This window comes from Ursus maritimus, unplaced genomic scaffold, assembly GCF_017311325.1.
Source record: "Ursus maritimus isolate PB19 unplaced genomic scaffold, ASM1731132v1 scaffold_24, whole genome shotgun sequence".
In the NCBI taxonomy this organism is placed as follows: domain Eukaryota; kingdom Metazoa; phylum Chordata; class Mammalia; order Carnivora; family Ursidae; genus Ursus; species Ursus maritimus.
Genome location: NW_024424897.1, coordinates 15,047,432 through 15,065,962, shown reverse-complemented (window position 1 = coordinate 15,065,962; position 18,531 = coordinate 15,047,432). Strand labels below are relative to the sequence as shown.

Below are 18,531 nucleotides of genomic sequence, written 5' to 3'. Positions count from 1 at the left end.
AATAGTTCCAAGCCTTCTACCACCAATGACTTTTTAATGACTCTCCTCCCCAGCCCGATGTTTCAAAAGCTCCCTGTCTGCCAGACAAAGGTCATTGTCACAACACCCAGTTTCCTATCTTTGTGAGCACGGGGGTTCATACTGCCTGTCACAGCTGGTAGGACAGCATGAGGGCACCGGCATTCAACACCCAAAGGTCTGAGCCACAGACAGAGGACGAAGAAACTTAACATTGGGGTCAGCCTGACCAGCTTTATCCCCTAGACCTTTTGAAATATTAAAATTGCTTATAATCCTGTTGCTGCCTCTTCAGGTGAGGAGGGTAAGACTGGGTCTACCTGAAAGAAGGCAGAGGAAGTGGAGGAGGTGACAGCAGAAAGAGAGGCCATTCTGGCATTTTCTACCAGTGGCCCTGAAGTCTGAGCCCTACCCTGTGTTGCACCTGCTAATGTCTGACGGCTGATCACTCCTCCATGACCAGCTCTTACCTACGAGGGCCAAAGGTGGGCACGGTCGCTGGACAGTCTCTCTGATCTCTCAGCACCCCTCTTGTCCCACCCTGGCTCTAATAACATAAGTGAAGCCAGTGACTTTGGATTAGGCCCGAGTCAACTCCTGCCTCTGTACTTACTACCTATGTGACCTGGAGAATCCCATTTTCTGAGCCTATAAAATGGTTCTTGCAAACCCTCTCGTGACTGCTGCAAAGATTAGGTGAGAGAATATGCAACTTCAAGTATACAGTTTCCTCTCTCGACAATGAATGCAGCACCTCCCCCAGTCACAGACTGTGAGAGCCCGAAAGTCAAGCAGAGATCAGTCCCTCACTGACGGATGGAGAAAAAGGTCCAGAGCAGCTTGCTGGTGACAGTTGAACGCTCACATCTCCCTCCGGTGCCTTCCAGGAGCTTTCTCATGGTTTCTGTACCATTGATGTCCCTGGGGTCCAATGAGCTTGTTCACTTGGAGACTTGGCTTGCTTCAGTTCTGGAAATGAGGGCGTCACCTCTTTGGATGTCACTCTCCCCCCTCCTCTCCAGGCTTTTCTTCAGGGACTCCTACCAGATGCTGCTCAGGGCTTTCTGTTTTGCCCTCTGTGTCTCCTAAATCCTTGCTCATAGTTCTCGTCTCTTTCTCCGTCCTACATTCCAGGAGATTCCCCAGTCGTGTCTTCACAGGCCCCAGTTTCCCACTTCAGTCTGCTGCTTCGCCTGTCCACAGGGATTTTCGTTGCTCCAATTTAATAACTATACTTTTCATTTTCTCATCTCCTTCAAATCTCCTGTGTGTTCACAAAAGCCCATTCTTGCTTCATGGATTCTGTTCCTTCTCTTATCACTTTAAGATCTGCATTTTTTTTAGGTTGTGGTAAAACGTACATACCATACTCCGTCTTTAAGCAGGCAGTTCGGTGGCCTTGAGTACATTCACATTGTCCCGCAACCATCAGCACCGTATCTGATCAAGACTTTTGACTATGTGCCCCAAGTTGGAATTGCTCAATCGCATGGTAAGCCTATAATTTTTTGAGGCACCACCATACTATTTTTCACGGGGGCTGCACTATTTTATATTCCCAGCAGCGATGCACGAGGCTTCCAGTTTTTCCACGTGTTGACCAACCGATGAGGTTTTCTGGGTGGTTTGGTAGTAAGCGTCCTAGTGGGGTGTCATGGGTTTGATCCGCATTTCCCCCGTCATTAATGATACTGAGCATCTTTTCAAGTGCTTATTATCCGTTTATATCTCTTCTTTAGAGAGATGTCTGTTCAAGTCCTCTGCCCCCCTCTGAAAGGAGTTGTTTTTCTCATTGTTGAGTTTGGAAGTTCTTTATATATTCCGGATATTAATCACTTGCCAGATATGTGATTTACAAACACTTTCTCCCATTCCGTGGGTTGCCTTTGTGCTCTGTTGTTAGTGTCCTTTGATGTGCAAAGGTTTTTAAAATTGATGAAGTCCAGTTTGGTTTCCGTTGTCAATGTCGTCTGTGCTTTTGCTGTCCTATTCAAGATAGCACTGCCAAATCTCAGGTCAGGAAGCTTTTCCCATATGATTTCTTCAAAGAATTTCATGATCTTAGCTCTTATGGTTAGGTCTTTCATCCAGTTTCATTTAATCTTTCCATATGGTGTAAAGATCTATTTTTTAGTCCCTTTCAGATTGCTCCCAGACCCGTCCTTCCTCAGGTGTGTCTGTCATTTAGCACGGGCTCTGGAGTCAGAGCGTGTGGCTTTGAGTCCCACCTCCACTATTTGCTGGCTGTGTCACTGTGAGCAAGTTCCTCAACCTCTCTGTGCCTCTGTTTCCTCATCGATAAAGTGGGAGTGTTGATCTCAGTATGTACCTCATGTATTTTTTTATGAGGATTCATATACTAAGAGCTCACAAAGGGTCCCTAGCACCTGGAAAAGGGCTCAGAGGGGACTGGTGATCATTACTGACCTTCACGGCACTGCACTTTCTCTCGTACTTGGTCATCTTGACCTATGAGCTGTTTTCGATAGGAACATTCTTCTGCAGGGTCCCATGCGCAAGGCATGTGCACGTGTTGTGAAGATGTCCCCAGGGTCGGTTTCATGGTTGCTTACTGCAGGGCTCCCTTGGAAAGGAAGCCATCTGCTGGCTCCCAGCTTGAAGAAGGATCAGCTCTCCCCTGGCAGGCAGCCATTCTGCCTGCTTTGGGCATGGATGTGCTCTGACTTCCCACAGGGTTCCCACTAGTGATGGGCCCTGCATGAGCCCTCTTTGTCTCCCCAGTATCTGAAGAGTTCCCTTTCTTGCTTTCCAACTCAGCTCAGTATTTTGCATTTGAAAAAGCGCTATTTAGGGGCACCTGGGTGACTCAGTCAGTTAGGCATCTGCCCTCTGCTCAGGTCGCTCAGGTCATGATCTTAGGTTCCTGGGATCAAGGCCTGCATCGGGCTCTCTGCTCATTGGGGAGTCTGCTTCTCCCTCTCACTCTCCCTCTGTGCTCTTGCTCTCTCTCAAATAAATGAATAAAAATTTTAATAACCACTATTTTTTAATCCCAAATAGCCAAAGCAATCTTGAGAAAGAATAAAGCTGGAGGCATCACACTTCCTATCTTCAAACTACCTTCCAAAGTCATCATAATCAAAATAGTATGGTCTCAGCATAAAAACAGACACATAGATCAATGGAACAGAATAGAGAGCCCAGAAATAAACCTACCCATATATGGTCAATATATTTATGACAAAGAAGCCAAGAATATGCAATGGGCAAAGGATAGTTTCTTCAATAAATGGTGTTGGGGAAGCTGGACAGCCACATGCAAAAGAATGAAACTGGACCCTTATCTTACACCATACCAAAAAATCAACTGAAAAAGGATTAAAGACATGAACATAATTCCAGAAAACATAGAACTCCTAGGAGAAAACATAGGTGATGAGCTCCTAGACATTGGTCCTGGCAAGGATTTTTTGGATTTGACACCAAAAACAAAGACAACAAAAGTGAAAATCAACAGGTGGGATGACATCAGACTAAAAAGCTCTTACACAGCAAAGTCAATCATCAACAAGATGAAAAAACCTACAGAATGGGAGCAAATATTTACACATTACATATCTGATAAGGGATTAATATCCAAAATATATAAAGAACTCATTCAACTCAAAACACACGAACACTCCAATTAAAAAATGAGCAGAGGAACTGGACAAACATTTTTCCAAAGACGACATACAGATGGCCAACAGGTACATGAAATGGTGCCCAACATCACTAGTCATCAGGGAAATGCAAATCAAAACCACAGTTAAATAGCACCTCATGCCTGGTAGAATGGCTGTTACCAAAAAGACAAGAAATAACAGGTGCTGGCAAGGATGTGGAGAAAAGAGAACTCTTGTGCATTCTTGGTAGGAATGTAAATTGGCAGCCACTATAGAAAATGGTATGGCAGTTCCTCAGAAAGTCAAAAATAGAACTACTGTCTGACCCAGCAATTCCACTTCTGGGTATTTATACCAAAAAAATGAAATCACTGTGTTGAAAAGATATCTGTGCTCCCATGTTCACTGCAACATAATTTGCAATAACCAAGACATGGAAACAACCTAAGTGTCTAATGACAGGTGAATGGATAATGAAAAGGTGGTAAAAAAACTGAGCTCATAGACACAGAGAAGAGATCAGTGGTTGCCAGAAGCAGGGGTCGGAGGGTGGGCAAAAGGCATAAACTTCTTGTTATAAGACAAAGAAGTCGTGGGAAATGTAAGGTCCAGCATAATGACTATCCTTAACAACAACAAAATACTGCATTTTATCAAGCGTGTCTATATGCTTGAAGCAGAACTCAGTTGGCCCACTTACCCAGAAGTGTCACTGATTTTTTTCTTTGTGTTTTAAATAATCTTGATCATAGCATCATATTTGGAGGGTCATTTGGTCAGCTTCTCTGGTAAAGATGTCAGCTCATGTGAGAGGTGAAGCGTCTAGGAGGATATGGGTGCACCTGGGCCGAGCAGAGAGTGAAAGGAACAGAGAGTGGAGGGCATGTGAGTGTGGAGGAAAGTGAATCTGAGGAAGAAATCCCAAAGTGAGATAGATGAGCTCATCTCCCCCAGACTAAGTGTGTCAGGCTAGTGGGCAGTCGCCACGGCTAGCAGAGAGCTGGGGTCCTGCCAGCTGGTGCTCAAACTCAAACCTTGAATGGAAGGTGCCAGCCACACATTCCCCACAGCCCTCACAGCCCTCTACCTTCTGTGCTTCCTCCTGACTGCAAACTCATAGCATCAGGCCATCCCTGGGGAAACAGATATAAGGACAAGGGGAAGGGAGGAAGGGTCCTGCATCGCCCTAGGAATGATTACACATCCCGTAAGAGAGAAGGAGGCCAAAAACGGGAACATAAGAGGTTAAGTCAAGAACAGGGAGAGACAACTGCGCTTCCAGATTCCAGAGACCCAGAGATGTCACTTCCGTACATCTATCCATCCACTCATCCATTCACCCATCATCCTACCCACCTTCTCAGCGGTGATGCCAGTCTGGGGAGAGCAAGGGTCTCATCGATCCCTGGCCAAGGTCCAAGGGTGGTTCCAATGCCAAGGCAAAGTGACCAAGTAGACCAGAATAAACTTTGGCCTAAAAATCAAGAGCCCTGGTTCTCTTCTTGGCTTTGCCACTAACAAGCTGTGTGAACCAGGTCATGTGGCTTGACCTCAGTCTCCTCACCTATAAAATGGGAACAGTTGGACCAGAAGGTGGGTGGGGGTTTTCCAGTTCTGACATTCCATGGCTAACCCTTCAGCCCCTGATGTCACAATATGGAGCTGGACCGCGATTGGTCCATAGCCTCACCCAGCTCTGCTGTTCTCTTGGCCATGGGCACAAGATGGACTTGCCATGGACCTTCCCTATTTGTGCTCTTCTGTTATGGGCAGCTCTTGCCATGGCTCAGGACCGAGGGTGATCAGAGCTTAGGTGGGGCTGGGACCTGAAGGAACCTGGGACCAGACAAGGGGACCAGTCAGGGGCAGGCCCCTCCCAGGACATCATGATGCCCACCTCCTTCTCTGCAGACAAGTTCTACAATGAGACCGTGGCAAAGGCGTTCCTGCAGTTTTATGAGCATACGGCCCAGGTTGTGTGGAACCAGTTCATGGAGGCCACGTGGAACTATGTCACCAACATCACCAACAAAAATCGGGAGGAGATGGTGTGGTACCACCTCAACTCCAGCCCCTTCTTCCCTTGCTCTTCTCAGGGATCTGGGGGGGCGGGGATTGGGGAACCATACCTATTCTGCCCCCTGTCCAGAGCTAGAGGAAGGAGGGAATCCCCAAAGTACATGTCAAAGCAGGCTGCAAGCTCCGGGCCTCTTGCTGCCCCCAGAAGCTCTCTAGGCAAGAATCTCTTGTTTCTTTTCCCTTGTAATATCAGCTCCTTGCTTTTAAGGACCCAGGCTCCTTCCCTTCTCCCTCTTAGCAAATCTTCAGTGATTGTGAGCCCTTAAAGTAGGCTTTGGGAAGAGATTGGTGGGGGGGGCGGCTGTGACCCTGGAATTCAATGTGGGGCCCTTCGTCCCTCCCCCAACTTCCCATGATAAATGTCGTGACCCTCATTCCAGCTGCACAAGGACTCAGAGAGGTCCCAGCACATGCTGTACTTTGGCACCCGGGCCCGCCTGTTTAAGACCTCCCGGTTCCAGGACCCGGCCGTGAAGCGCATGCTGAGTAAGCTGCAGAACATAGACAAGGCGGCCCTGCCCCAGGACGAGCTCCGGGAGGTGATGGACGGAGCCCCCAGGTCTCCAGGCACATGCTCCCCACCCCAGGGGTGGGTGGGCTGGCCGGGGGGAAGCCAGACTGTCTGGGCAGGAGGGAGGTTGTCGGGCAGGGCCACAGCTTCCTCTGGGGGAGGAGAGAAAGAGGCTGGTGGGACGATGCCTCAGACAGGCCTGCCCCTCCCAGCCGGTGGGGCTAGCGTTGGGGGTGGGCCCAAGGGCTCAGGCCTGCCCTAGGTGACACCTGCCCCCCCCCAGTACAACAAGCTTCTGGCCTACATGGAGACGACGTACAGCACGGCCCAGGTGTGCCTGAATGAGGGACCCTGCCTGCCCATGGAGCCTGGTGAGCGCCCAAGCCTTGCTCCCATTCAGCCCCAGAGTCTCCAGCATCGGCCCCTTCCGCAAGCCCCCTCTCCCGACTCCCATTGTCCTCCCTGCTCCAGCTGCGCTCACTTGTTGGAGGGTGGGGGGTCTGCCTAAGGCAGGTGAGGGCAGAAGGCAGGCAGGAGCGTGTGGGTCCCACCTTGGCTCCTTTCTCTGGGCATAGACCTCCAAGAAATCATGGCCACCTCCCGGGACCAGAAAGAGCTGCTATGGGCCTGGCAGGGCTGGCGGGATGCTGTGGGTCGTCAGCTCCGCATCACCTTTGAGCGCTACGTGCAGCTCAGCAACAAGGCTGCAAAGCTCAACGGTGAGGCCCCCACACCCTTCCCTGGCCAGCCCAGTCTGTGCAGATGGCACAGGGCACAGGCTGCAGGAGGGAGGGCAAAGCTGACTCTGCAGAGGGTAAAGGCGGTAGTTGGACCTAGAGATGGGGACCCTGAGCCCTGCAGCTGGGGGAAGCAAAGGTGTTTCATTCACCATTGGTCTATAGACATTGCTTGAGCACCTACTGTGTGCCAGGCCCTGGAGAGGTTCTAAGGAGTTGTAGGTGAAAAAACAGAGAAGGTGCCCGCCCTCCTAGGTAGGGCCTAGGGTCTGGGGGACAGACAAGATTCGTGCAAACACACATCTCTGGACAAGTGCCAAGAGAAGGGGAAGGGGAGGCCTCGAGATCTCCCCCAAGGCCTGAAAGAAGGCAAGCACGGAGTGAAAGAGCCTCCCAGGCCGCGTGATGGGAGGAGCCAGTGTTTGGGAGGATCTGAAAGGAGCCCAGGTGGTCTTAGGGCTTGGACTGGCGGGGCTCGAGGTGGGTGTGAGGACCAGGGCCTCATCCAGGTCCTATCCAACCAGGCACGGTGAGGAGCACGGAGTGTGTACTTTGCCAAGTGCTTTTCCACCCCTGATCTCATCCAATCTGAACAGTGACCTTGGGAGGCACATTTCCCACTTGGCAGATGAAGACCCTGAGGAACAGGGAGGTCAAGTGGCTTCCCCAGAAAGTGCCTGGGTCTCCTGCCTGCCAGGCCAGGGCTGAAGGAAGGGTGGGTGGTGAGTTCTTCTGAGCCCCCTCTCCTGTCCCAGGTTACAAAGACATGGGGGCCTTGTGGCGGTCCCAGTATGAGTCTGACACGCTAGAACAGGACCTGGAGCAGCTCTACCAGGAGCTGCAGCCGCTCTACCTGAACCTGCATGCCTACGTGCGCCGCGCCCTGCACCGCCACTACGGGCCCCAGCTTATCGACCCGAGGGGGCCCATCCCCGCCCACCTGCTGGGTAAAGCCCTAGCTGGTAGCCGAGTGGGGTGGGCGGAGCAGGCCTCCAAGCTGGCACCCAGCAAAGGGAGGGACGCTCTCTGGCCTCCTCTGAGCCCCTGCGCGCCCCTTCCAGGGAACATGTGGGCTCAGTCCTGGGTCAACATCTTAGACCTGGTCCTGCCCTTCCCAAAGAAGCCCCCTGAAGATATCACGAAGATCATGAAAAGCCAGGTTAGTACTCGGCCTCCGTCTGCCCCTGCCAGCCCTGCCCCTCCCACATGGCCCCCTGGGCAGGGCCCCATGCACCGCCTCTTCCCCACAGCACTGGAAGCCCTCCAAAATGTTCGAAGAGGCAGACATGTTCTTCACTTCCCTGGGGCTGCTTTCCACCCCTCCCAACTTCTGGAAAAAGTCCATGATGGAAAGGCCAACTGACGGGCGGGAGGTGGAGTGCCACGCCTCCGCCTGGGACTTTTACAACGGCAAGGACTTCAGGTCTCACCCTGCGCCAGCACCACCCTCCCGCCCCTCTCTTGCTCTTCTTCTCCTCGGTCCACTCCCCCTCCGTCTGCCTGTCTTAGGAGGTCTTAAGAGGTGCATAAGGAGGTGTGTGAGCAGGGCTGGAGCCAGGCAGCAGAGAGGGATGTGAGCTGGCAATGTGGGCGAGGGGGACCTGGAGTGAGAAGGGACAGTACCCAAGGCCCTGGTGGTCTCCAGCCCAACCGCCCCAATCCCACCATGGAGTCTGAATGCAGAGATCTCCCCTTCTCCCAGGGCCTCCCCATGCTCCTTGACCCCTGCCCTTTAACCCTAGGATAAAGAAGTGCACCGAGGTGACCATAGAAGACCTGCTCTCCATCTTCCACCAGATGGGCCATATCCAGTACTTCTTGCAGTACAAGAACCTCTCTGTGATCTTCCGCGCAGGCGCCAACCCAGCCTTCGAAGAGGCCGTGGGGTCGATGATCACCCTCTCGGCCTCCTCCCACAAGCACCTGCTCAACAGAGGCCTGCTCAGCCACCAGCACCAGGACTCAGGTGATGGGGACCAAGAGGACCGTAGCAGGGCAGCCGAGCCTGAGGCTGCAGCTGGGGCTCTCTGGGCAAAGCTGAAGGGAGGGAGAACCAGGAGCCACCTCCTGACTGCTCCCCCTTCCCCAGAGGAGGAGGTCAATTTCCTGATGGGCATTGCCCTGGAGAAGATCGCCTTCATCCCCTTCGCCTACCTGATGGACCTGTTTCGCTGGAAGGTCTTTGATGGCACCATCCAGAAGGACGTCTACAACCAGGAGTGGTGGAACCTCAGGTGGGGAGAGGATGGCTGACCTGGGCTCTCTGCCCTCTTTCACGCCTGGTGGGCCGGGCTTTCGGGTCAGCCTTAAGGGCACTGCCCGTCACCATAGGATGCTGCTGCCTCTCCTTGGAGGGCAGAGTTAGGTGTGCCATGCTGGTGACCTGGGGGCCGTGGGGGACTATCACCAGATGACAGCAGCCTTACTAAGGTGGATCAGCCTCTTGCTGAATCTGGCACGAGCACTGAGCAGGCCTCTTAACCTCTCTAGGGACCCTGGCAGTGGCCCTGCCTGCTCCCGGGTAGCTGGGAAGCTCACACAAGGGTGCCCCTGGGCTCCTCCAAGAACAAAACATTGACCACCAGGCAGGCCCACCTGATCCTCCTCTCCCTTCCTGTTCCCACCAGTGGGGCTAGCAGAAGGGTGGCGGCCTGAGCTCTTTCCCTTCTGTGGAAAGAGGCCACATGGGAGAGAAGCTAGTCCACAGCCCCTTTTCCTGCTGCCCCAACACGCGCGCACAGCTGCCTCTGGGTTAGCATCCTTACGCACGTCCAAGGTCAGAACCGCTGCCGAAAGAGCCCGCCAGCAGTCACGCAGCACCACTTCTGCGTGAGGGGCGTCCGTGGCGCATCCCCTCACCGACCACTGGCTCTCTGATGGGGTAGTGAATGCCCAAGGCCAGGGCGCCCCATGTCCTCCAGGCCTCGAGCCTGCTAGCCACAGCATGGTTTGGGGTGACCGTGGAGGGGCTGCCAGCTCTGCATGAGGCCCTTACGTTTCTTTGAACCTGTGCAACATCCCATGGTCATTCACAGGAGAAGAATGTGTGACCAGCCCACAGTCACATGGCAACCCAGGGTGGCAAAGCTGGGTGCTCCTCTCTTCATCCACTCACCCTCCTACCCCCACCCCAAATTCAGGCCCTGGCCTCACTGGTTGGCAGAGTCTTGACCTTGTACTCCTCCAAGGGCAACCCCTACCCCCATCTGGTGCAGGGATACTTGCGGGGGCCCTTTCCTTCCCTGGGTCAGCTGCACCCACCACCGCCATGGTGGAAACCGGGGGCTAAGGGAGAGAGGTGGCAAGTTCCTAGACCTGAGCAAGGAAGGCTCTGTCGACTGGGAGAGCCACCACCTGACTGTCTGCCGACCCCAGAGGATGGTTCAGAGGCGACCTGTGAGCCAACAATCAAACTTTTCCTAGTCTTTGTCTCATCCCAGAGATGGATCATTTTATCCGCATCTTCCAGACAACATTTTGCAACAAGACTCAGTGACAATTAGTAACTTTCCCACCATGACACAGTGCAGAGGGTTAATGGCATCTGAAAGTTAATGGGATCTGAAAGTTAATGGGATCTGCCAGTGACTAGTTCCGTGACCTCCCACCAGTTCCCTGACCTCTAAACTTTTGTCACCTCATCTGTAAACTGGGAACAGTAACAGCACTATGCCGCAGAGATGCTCTTTTGTTTTCTTCTTGGCACTTCTTGCCAGATGAAACAACCTTGTTGATTGGTCTCTAACCGTCTTCATCATTAGGATTATAAGCAAGACCTTGCTCAGCCCATTCCCTCCCAAGTCTCCAGCACCATGACAGTGTCGAGGGAGTCTGTGTGAAGAGCTTAGCACGGTTCCCCCACAGAGGAAGTCAGTGTTAACTACTGTTACTATTTGATTTGAATTCCCAATCCCATGTGTTTTCAACTCACGTATTTAATCTATAAAAATGCATTAAGTGTCCTACGCCCGCCAAGTCTGCTTTTGGTAGCTGTGCAAGTGCTTCCCAGGGAAAAGGCTCTGAGAACGCAGCTGGGTGGTACCAGCCCCCTGTTCTCCCGGGCAGGTTGAAATACCAGGGCATGTGCCCCCCCATCCCTCGGACAGAGGATGACTTCGATCCTGGTGCCAAGTTCCACATCCCTGCCAGCGTGCCCTACATACGGTAACGGTCTGGGCCCTGCCAGCAGAAGCAGCTCTGGGAGCTGGGGGCTGGGGGCACGGGAACCAGGCTGAGGATTCCCAGGAAGGCCCTAGAGCCAAATGTTCGCCCCGCCTACCCACCCATCTCCTCCGCTGGGCTGCACAGCCTCCGGAGGGGCCCACCCGGGGATAATTTGGGCTTTTAGATCAGATTCTGTATGGAGGGCAGAGCTGTTGGGAATATTCTAAAGCCTCTAGCTGTCCCCAAGCGGAGAGCAGGAAAGGAGGCAAGGGTTGGTTCAGAAGGCTAAGAAGGAGAGCCCCAGGCTGAGGTGGGACCTTGCCGAAGGAGCCTCCGCCCAGCAAGGCTGGGCCCTAGTGGAGTCCTCGGGCCCCTGCCTGTCTGAGCTGCCAGGCTCCAAATGGCTCCGGGCTTCCCAGCCCTGACACCAGCTCCCCAGCCTGCGCTCCCGTTCCTCTACCCAGGTACTTCGTCAGCCTCGTGCTCCAGTTCCAGCTCCACGAAGCTTTATGCAAGGCCTCGGGTCACATGGGCCCACTGCACCGGTGCGACATCTATAACTCCAAGATGGCTGGGAAGCTCCTGGAGTGAGTGCTCCCCTCCCTCATTTGTTCTCAGTGCCCCTGCCCCTTGCCGGATGCCTGCCCCTGGCCCCCTCTCCTCACCAGGCCACCCCAGGCACCCTGAGCAGGCCTCATTGACCTTAGAGGTTAGTGGAAGTTCTTCCTTGTGTCTGACTACAGTCTCTCCTACGATAATCGAAGCCCATTTCCTTGTGTGTAGCCCCTCACGGTCAGAGACTACCTAGCCTCTCCTGCTCACACCCACACACTCTCACACTCACTCACACACAAACTTGCACACACTCACTACTACACACTCCCTCTCTCACCTGCGCCCATGTGCCCCTGCACGCACGCGTGCATACACACACACACACACATACCAACAAATCAGACTGTCCCAGATGGGAAGCCACTGCTGGAGTCCAGCCTCAGCTCCAGACTTCCACCCGAATCCCTTCATCCTTTCCTCCCAAGGTGCTCGCCTATCCTGGGCAGCATTTGATGCACCCTGGGGCGCACACGGCTCTTCCCACCTCTTCTTGGAGGTGCCCGGATGCAGCTCCCAGGCTGATCCAGGTTGCTTTCACACCAACCTTTGGGATGCTCTGGCCAGCGTGTGGTCCACTTTGACTCCCTACCCCCAATCTTTCTTCCTGCACTTGGTCCCCAGCCATCCTTTCCATTCCTGCCTCTGCAGAGGTGGTTTTGGTCCTGAAGCAAACCTGGAGGGGTGGGAGGCTGACCTGATGGCGGGGAGCACTTGCTAGTAGAGGCTGGGCTCTCTAAGGAGCGCTCTTACAAGGTCTCACGTGAGCAGCTCATAACTTGCAAAGTGGATACAATTAGCCACATTTCATAAATAATGAAACTAAAGCTAAGAGAGATAATATGAACGCCCGTCACTCCTCTAGCAAGGGGCAAAATCAGCCTTTGAGTCCTGAACTGACTCTAGAACACCTCATTCACGCTGTTGCTTCCACCAACCAAGGGATACAGGTCTGATGAGGTCAGACCTAGGTCAGCTGGCTCCAAAATCAGTGCTTCCAGCACTGAGATGCAGAGCCCACCCACGGACACGGTCTTTCCCCCACCAGTTTTCAACCCCTTTCAGGAAGTCCATATCCCTGATTGGTCAAGGTCATCTTGAGTTTTATTCCTGTCTCCCAGGGGATTAACATAGCCATTGGTATCCTTTGCGAATTTAATGAGCGTATTTGTGACTCCACCACGGAGTTTGTCAGCAACCACTAGGCCAGGTGGAGTTGCAAGACTGATCCCCTGGCTTTGCTCCCAGGGAGGGCGGCACCCTGCATGCCGATTATCAACCTTGTCTGTTTGCTTCCATCTTTTCACACTATAGGGGTTTTTGATAACCCACTGCCCATGTTTGAGTTTTTCTGAATGTGTGGAACAGAAGGGGCCTCTCTGCTCTCTGCATTCATGTCTCTGGCCCCCCCATCATTTATTCATTCAGCAAACATTTACTTGTGCACGTGTCAATCAGCTTGCCCTGCGTCCAGCAGGGGGCAATGAGCCTCAGGATAAATCAATAACCATGATTCAAGAAAGGAGCTGGTGCAGTAGGAAAGGGCTTTGGTGAACATGCAGAGAGGGAGAGGAGGTCATGCCGGGGGACCAGGAAGGGATCTCTGTCCCCAAAAGCAGAAGTGCAAGAAATAGCAGACATCTGTTTTCTACACATCAACTCGCTTTTAACTCTGAGCCTTCACCACTTGATTGGTGAGACATTTGACCTCGGTCATTCTCACCACCCCCTCTCCTATCACCACCCCCCAGGGCACACATGGCTCCCAGGATCTGACTTGGCATCAAAGCACCTGCCAGTCAACACTGGTCATTGCTCACCCATCCTCACACGTTGCCTTCCAGACCCCTGGATGCCAGGGAAGACCCCCAAGTTCCAGGTTTAGGACTTTGAATGCTATCTTCTGGGCAGAGGGCAAAGGAGAGGGCTCTGAGAAAGGGGGATGTCCTGAGCTTTGGAGAAATGAGACAGAGCAGAGTGGAATATAGGTTGTGTGTGGGAGGTGAGTGCAGAGGAGAAGGGGGAGGGCAAGATTCTTGGCTGCTCTTTTACCTAATATATCTTAGAATTTGACTCATCCTCCTATATGTGATGGCTCTGGGTTGGTTCTGCTGGGAATGGAGAGTTGAAGTGGATTTGGTCCAACTTCCCAAAGCCCTTGGCTCATCCAGCCAGCCGTGGTAGGCCTGACTTTGTCCGTGGGGCCCATTGCAGCCACCTCGGAGTTGAGGGTTCCAGTTACGACCTTTGCAAGTCTCATGTGCTGGCCACATTGGCTATGAGCTGGGTTTTGGTCAAACCTCTTGTCCCTCCAAGGCTGAAGGACTGTTTCTAAATGGGTAGACTTTTAGTGGTCAAAACTTCTCTCTCGTCACGTCCTTCCTTTATCCCAGGACCCCGCATCTGATAAAATCCCCTTACCTAAAGTTAGTTGTGGGGTTTTGTTTTGTTTTTCTTTTAATCATGATGACTTTTCTCCCGCACTTCTCTCAGATCTTAACTACATTTTCCCCTAGTGGTTTCTGTCAAGGATCCACTAACCTTTAGTTTCCCCCTCATTCTGTCTCTGTTCTTTATGAAGCAATGCACACAAGCGTGTGCATGCTACCAAGCCCTCTTTCACCACCATTATGTGGCTTAATCTGCACCACAATGAAAAGTGGGTATTAAGGGGGCCCATTTTCCTGATGGAGAAACTGAGGCTAAGAGGAGTTTAGTTGATTGCCTGAGGTTATACAGCCCCTAAGTAGCACTGCTGAGTCTTGAACCTGGGTCCTGCTAGTCTACACTCCACAGTCCTGATTTGTGGGCCTCTAGAGCCCATCTCTCTCCTGGTCAGATGAGGACACAGTTTAAGAAGGACCAACGTATGTCCTCCACTGCCTCTGCAGGGGGCCCTGGTGGGGAGCAGCCAGGAGCCCTGGATTCAGCACACTCTGTGCCCCCTCCAAGCGTGCTTGGTGACAGCTGACATTAGTGCAGCACTGCAGGCCATACACAGAGTTCATCCCACGCTCACCAACTCCCTAATCCTCCCAAACACTCCCTGTGAGACCAGAAAGGAGCAGCCCCTCCCCTACTGACAGAGAGAACCTCATGGGAAACAGCGTCTCAAGATTTTATGCCTATCTGAGTCCAGGAGAATAATGATCATCACAGTGGCAGTAATAATAATAAGTATTATTATTATTATTATTATTATTGTAACATTCATCACCTGCCTACTATGATCCCAGCATTGTGTCTATTTAATCATCATGCCAACCCTAGGAGATAGTACTGTTACCTCCATTTTATGAATATGGACACTGAGACTCAGAGAGGTTAAGTCACTTGCCCAAAGCCCCACAGGATTCAAATCCAGGTGGGTCTTATTTCAGAGCTTGTGATTTTATCCACGGCTCTGAGCTCTATGGGAAGAGTCTGGCTAGCAAAACCATAGGGCCAGGGAGGGGCACACTGAGGGTCCCAGCAGCACCAGCCTCACAGCTGTGTCCACTCTCCCAGAGATATCCTAAAGCTGGGCTCAAGCAAGCCCTGGCCAGAAGTCCTGCAGAAGATAACCGGGCAGACCAAAGTGTCTACAAAGGCCCTCATGACCTACTTCAAGCCCCTGCTGAACTGGCTGGTCACCGAGAATGTGCGGCAGGGGGAGATCCTGGGCTGGCCAGACTTCAGCTGCACCTTTGAAGGTTTGATCATCTGACCCTGGTGCCAGCTCTGGTACAGCCCCAAGCCCTACCCTAGCCTGCCCTGGGCCAGTCCCTACCACAACCCAGCCTTAACCCCTAGCCTAATCTATGACCTGGCTTGAACAAGCAACAGCCCTGTTGCTACATGACCCTGTCTGCACCTGAAGCAGCCTTGGCCAAGACCACAGCCCATGGCCCAGCCACTGACTCAGTTGCTTCCTTGCATGCTGTTCAGCTAGAGGGCCAGGTTGGCATCCGAGCACAGGGTGGGCTTCTTTCCTCTTGACCCTTGCATGGAGCCACCAGTGGGCACCATGGGGATGTAGCCCTATATATGCCCATCTCCTCCTTCTCTCTCTTCTACTCCTCTTTCTCACCCTCCTTCCAGGGCAATGCCCTCACCTATGGCTTAGAAGGTAGGTGCCTGAGGCTGAGGGAGGAGGCCAGTGGCAGTCGGGTACTCTGATTTCCATGGGGCACCCCAGGGCTCCCTCCCTCCTCCTGCCTGCTCTACAAGACTCCCATGTCTTCCACAGAAAAAGACACAGACAAGGTGACATTTCTGAGTCTGGAGCTGGACCCTGACCAGGCCAAATTTGGGCAGTGGGTGTTGCTGGCCATCAGCTTGGTCATGTTCCTGGTGGCCCTACTGCTGGCCCGCAGGTTGTACTCTCTGGAAAAAAGGTCACTGTCCCAGGACACCAATGCGCAGGACACCGGTTCACGGGACTCCAGTGCCCCCGAGACACAGCCCAAAGCCTACTTCCTGGGCATAGCCATGGAGCCCCGCCTAGTTGCCAAAAGACAGTGGATCCTTCTGGGCCTCTGCCTCATCTTGACGGTGTGCTCAATCAGCCTGACCATTCGGATTTTCACGCAGTACTACAGGAAGCCTCGGTGGATGAGAGCTGAATGGTGGAGCTGGGACTAGACACCAGTACGACTGGTGAGGCTGGAGGGCAAGAGGAGGGTGGCCAAGGCAGAGAGGACTGGGGGCTGGGGAGGGGGAAGCTTGCATGCACAGTGTCCAGATGCAATTGGGTGCAGCTGTGGCCGATCTGGGTACGTGGGGGTTTATAATTGTGTGTTTGGAACTCACGTATGTGTACAGGCTACTCACTGTGTGTGATTCCATGCATGCCCTGGGTTCCAGATCAACCTCCCTCCCCTAGGGAGGGCTCAGGAGCCATGGTTTTAGTGACCCAGTGACTGTGTCCCTCTAATTCGGCCCCAACCCCAATTCCTGCCCCAAACTGTTCTTCACACAACCTTGTTTTCTTCAGGAGCCCAACTGTGGGGCTGGGCCAGGACTGCAGTGCCCAAGAAATGTCCTCTCTGGCTAGAAACAGGACACTGCTTCAGTCCCCTTATAAAATGTATTCAAGTAGAACTGGACATTCTGTACGAATCACTGGTGCCCAGTTCATGAGCACTGTGCTCTGTCTGCTATCCAGCACATCTTTCTGCTGATCCTCTGGCCTACCCTGTGTGGGGCTGCATAATCCAGCCCCAAAAGCTGTTTGTCAGCCGCGTGAGAAGCAAGTATCCTCACTAACTACCCCATGGCCCTCCCTGCCCCAGTCCAGGCCCTCCCAAATGGAGACAGTGGGTAGCTGGGCACTAAGCCAGGCTTGATTAATGATTGACTTCTTTAATATTTAAACAAAGCTCATCTCCAGCCACTCCGCTCCGGAGATGGCCTTGTTCAACACACACACACCTGCTGCCTGGCCCGTTGCCCTGGGGATGGAGCAGAGGGCAAACAGCACCTTTCCAGCCTCAGTGGGGGAGGGGAAATGGGATGGAGAGAGCTGTAGGAGGGCATTTGGCAAATGAGTACTCTAGGGACAAGCTTGAGAAGAGACAGAAGAGGCCTCTGCTCCTTCCCCTTCTAGCCCTTTCTTTCTAGCCCAGGTCTGCCCACCACGGGCATGCCAGAGCCAATATATGTAGGCTTACTGAGTTTGGACTGAGGCCCCAAGGCTGAAAATCAGTGCCTGTCAGAGATTAGGGGAGTCTTGAGGCAAGTAGCATCATAACCAGTAACCACAGAGATGGGGCAGTTGGGCGACAGTTGAGTTGGTGGGAGGGTAGTCAAAAGATGGGACTGGCTCTGTCTAGATTAAGGATCTGAACCTAAAAGTCAAGTGTTCAGGGCACAGGAGGGCCTGGGCTGAGATCTCCATGGACCCTACCTCTGCCCCAGGTTTCAAGAAGTCTTCTTGAACTCTGGCTGAGCCTAAGAAACTCCTGCTCCAACTGCCGGCTCCACAGCACTCTTGTTGGATGTCTCTGTCACTGCTCTTACTTTGCTGTGCTGTAATGTCCTTATGTGTCCCCATTACTAGCTGTTAGCTTTGTAAGGGCAGGACACCCATCAGGAGTGTGCCCCTGCATAATATCTTTAGCCAGCACAGGCCATAGCACATGGTGGAGACTTGGAAAATGTTTGAATGAGAAAGTGAATGAATGAGCATCCCACTGCCCAAGTCCCTCCTCAGAGCTCAGCATCCTGCTCTGAGCCCACGAGAAACAGCTCACCTTTCCTCCACAGCCAGCCTGCACCCCCAAATAAGGGGCAGCCAGGACAACTCTGCCCCCTTAGGAGGCCACACTTGCAGCCCTCCCATTCCCCAGCCACAGTGGCCAACCAGGCCCCCATCAGGCATTGTGGCTCTGCGTGGCAAAGGCACACCCAGCCCAGGACTCCAAGCCTCTCATCTGGACTCCAGCAAAAACCTCACTGAGCCTCCTTGTCCAACCTCTCTCCCCCACCCGCCATTGTAAAGTTTCTCTCACTGGAATATTTCCTCCGTGTCTAACTGCTTAAGAACTTGGTTGTCCATCAATTAAATCTAGATGTTCAAAATGGCATCTGAGGGTCTTTATCAATCCCCCTTTTGTTCAAACGTCACTTCTCCCATGCCCCAGCTCAGCCCCTTATCTGACTCCACCATGGGCCTTTGCCTAAGGTGTATGCCCCATTTGAATTGTTGCCTTCCAAGGCCTGACTCAAAACTGTTCATTGAACCCTCTGCAAAGCTCCAAGACCACCAAGATGCTCAGTGAACAGTGATCCCCTTCTCTCCCTC

At 52.9% G+C, this 18,531-nt stretch overlaps 1 protein-coding gene across 1 annotated transcript; it reads left to right on the top strand.

Annotated features, from left to right (window-relative positions):
- The first annotated feature begins 6,085 nt into the window (after nt 1–6,085).
- On the top strand, nt 6,086–16,871 carry LOC103665897 (angiotensin-converting enzyme-like protein Ace3). The gene is made up of 10 exons (XM_040639858.1): nt 6,086–6,262; nt 6,518–6,605; nt 6,810–6,953; nt 8,033–8,130; nt 8,222–8,394; nt 8,714–8,937; nt 9,061–9,205; nt 11,037–11,135; nt 15,255–15,427; nt 15,925–16,871. Exons 1-10 carry the CDS (start codon nt 6,134–6,136, stop codon nt 16,368–16,370), a joined length of 1,719 nt encoding a protein of 572 aa, XP_040495792.1. The 5' UTR covers nt 6,086–6,133; the 3' UTR covers nt 16,371–16,871.
- The last annotated feature ends 1,660 nt before the right edge of the window (nt 16,872–18,531 follow it).

Bases quoted from the DNA above. Each gene is read 5' to 3' on its own strand.
- LOC103665897 (XM_040639858.1), top strand. From the start codon at position 6,134: ATGCTGTACTTTGGCACCCGGGCCCGCCTGTTTAAGACCTCCCGGTTC. The intron at 8,395-8,713 runs GTCTCACCCTGC...CTTTAACCCTAG, and splicing joins TACAACGGCAAGGACTTCAG to GATAAAGAAGTGCACCGAGG. The intron at 8,938-9,060 runs GTGATGGGGACC...CCCCTTCCCCAG, and splicing joins CCACCAGCACCAGGACTCAG to AGGAGGAGGTCAATTTCCTG.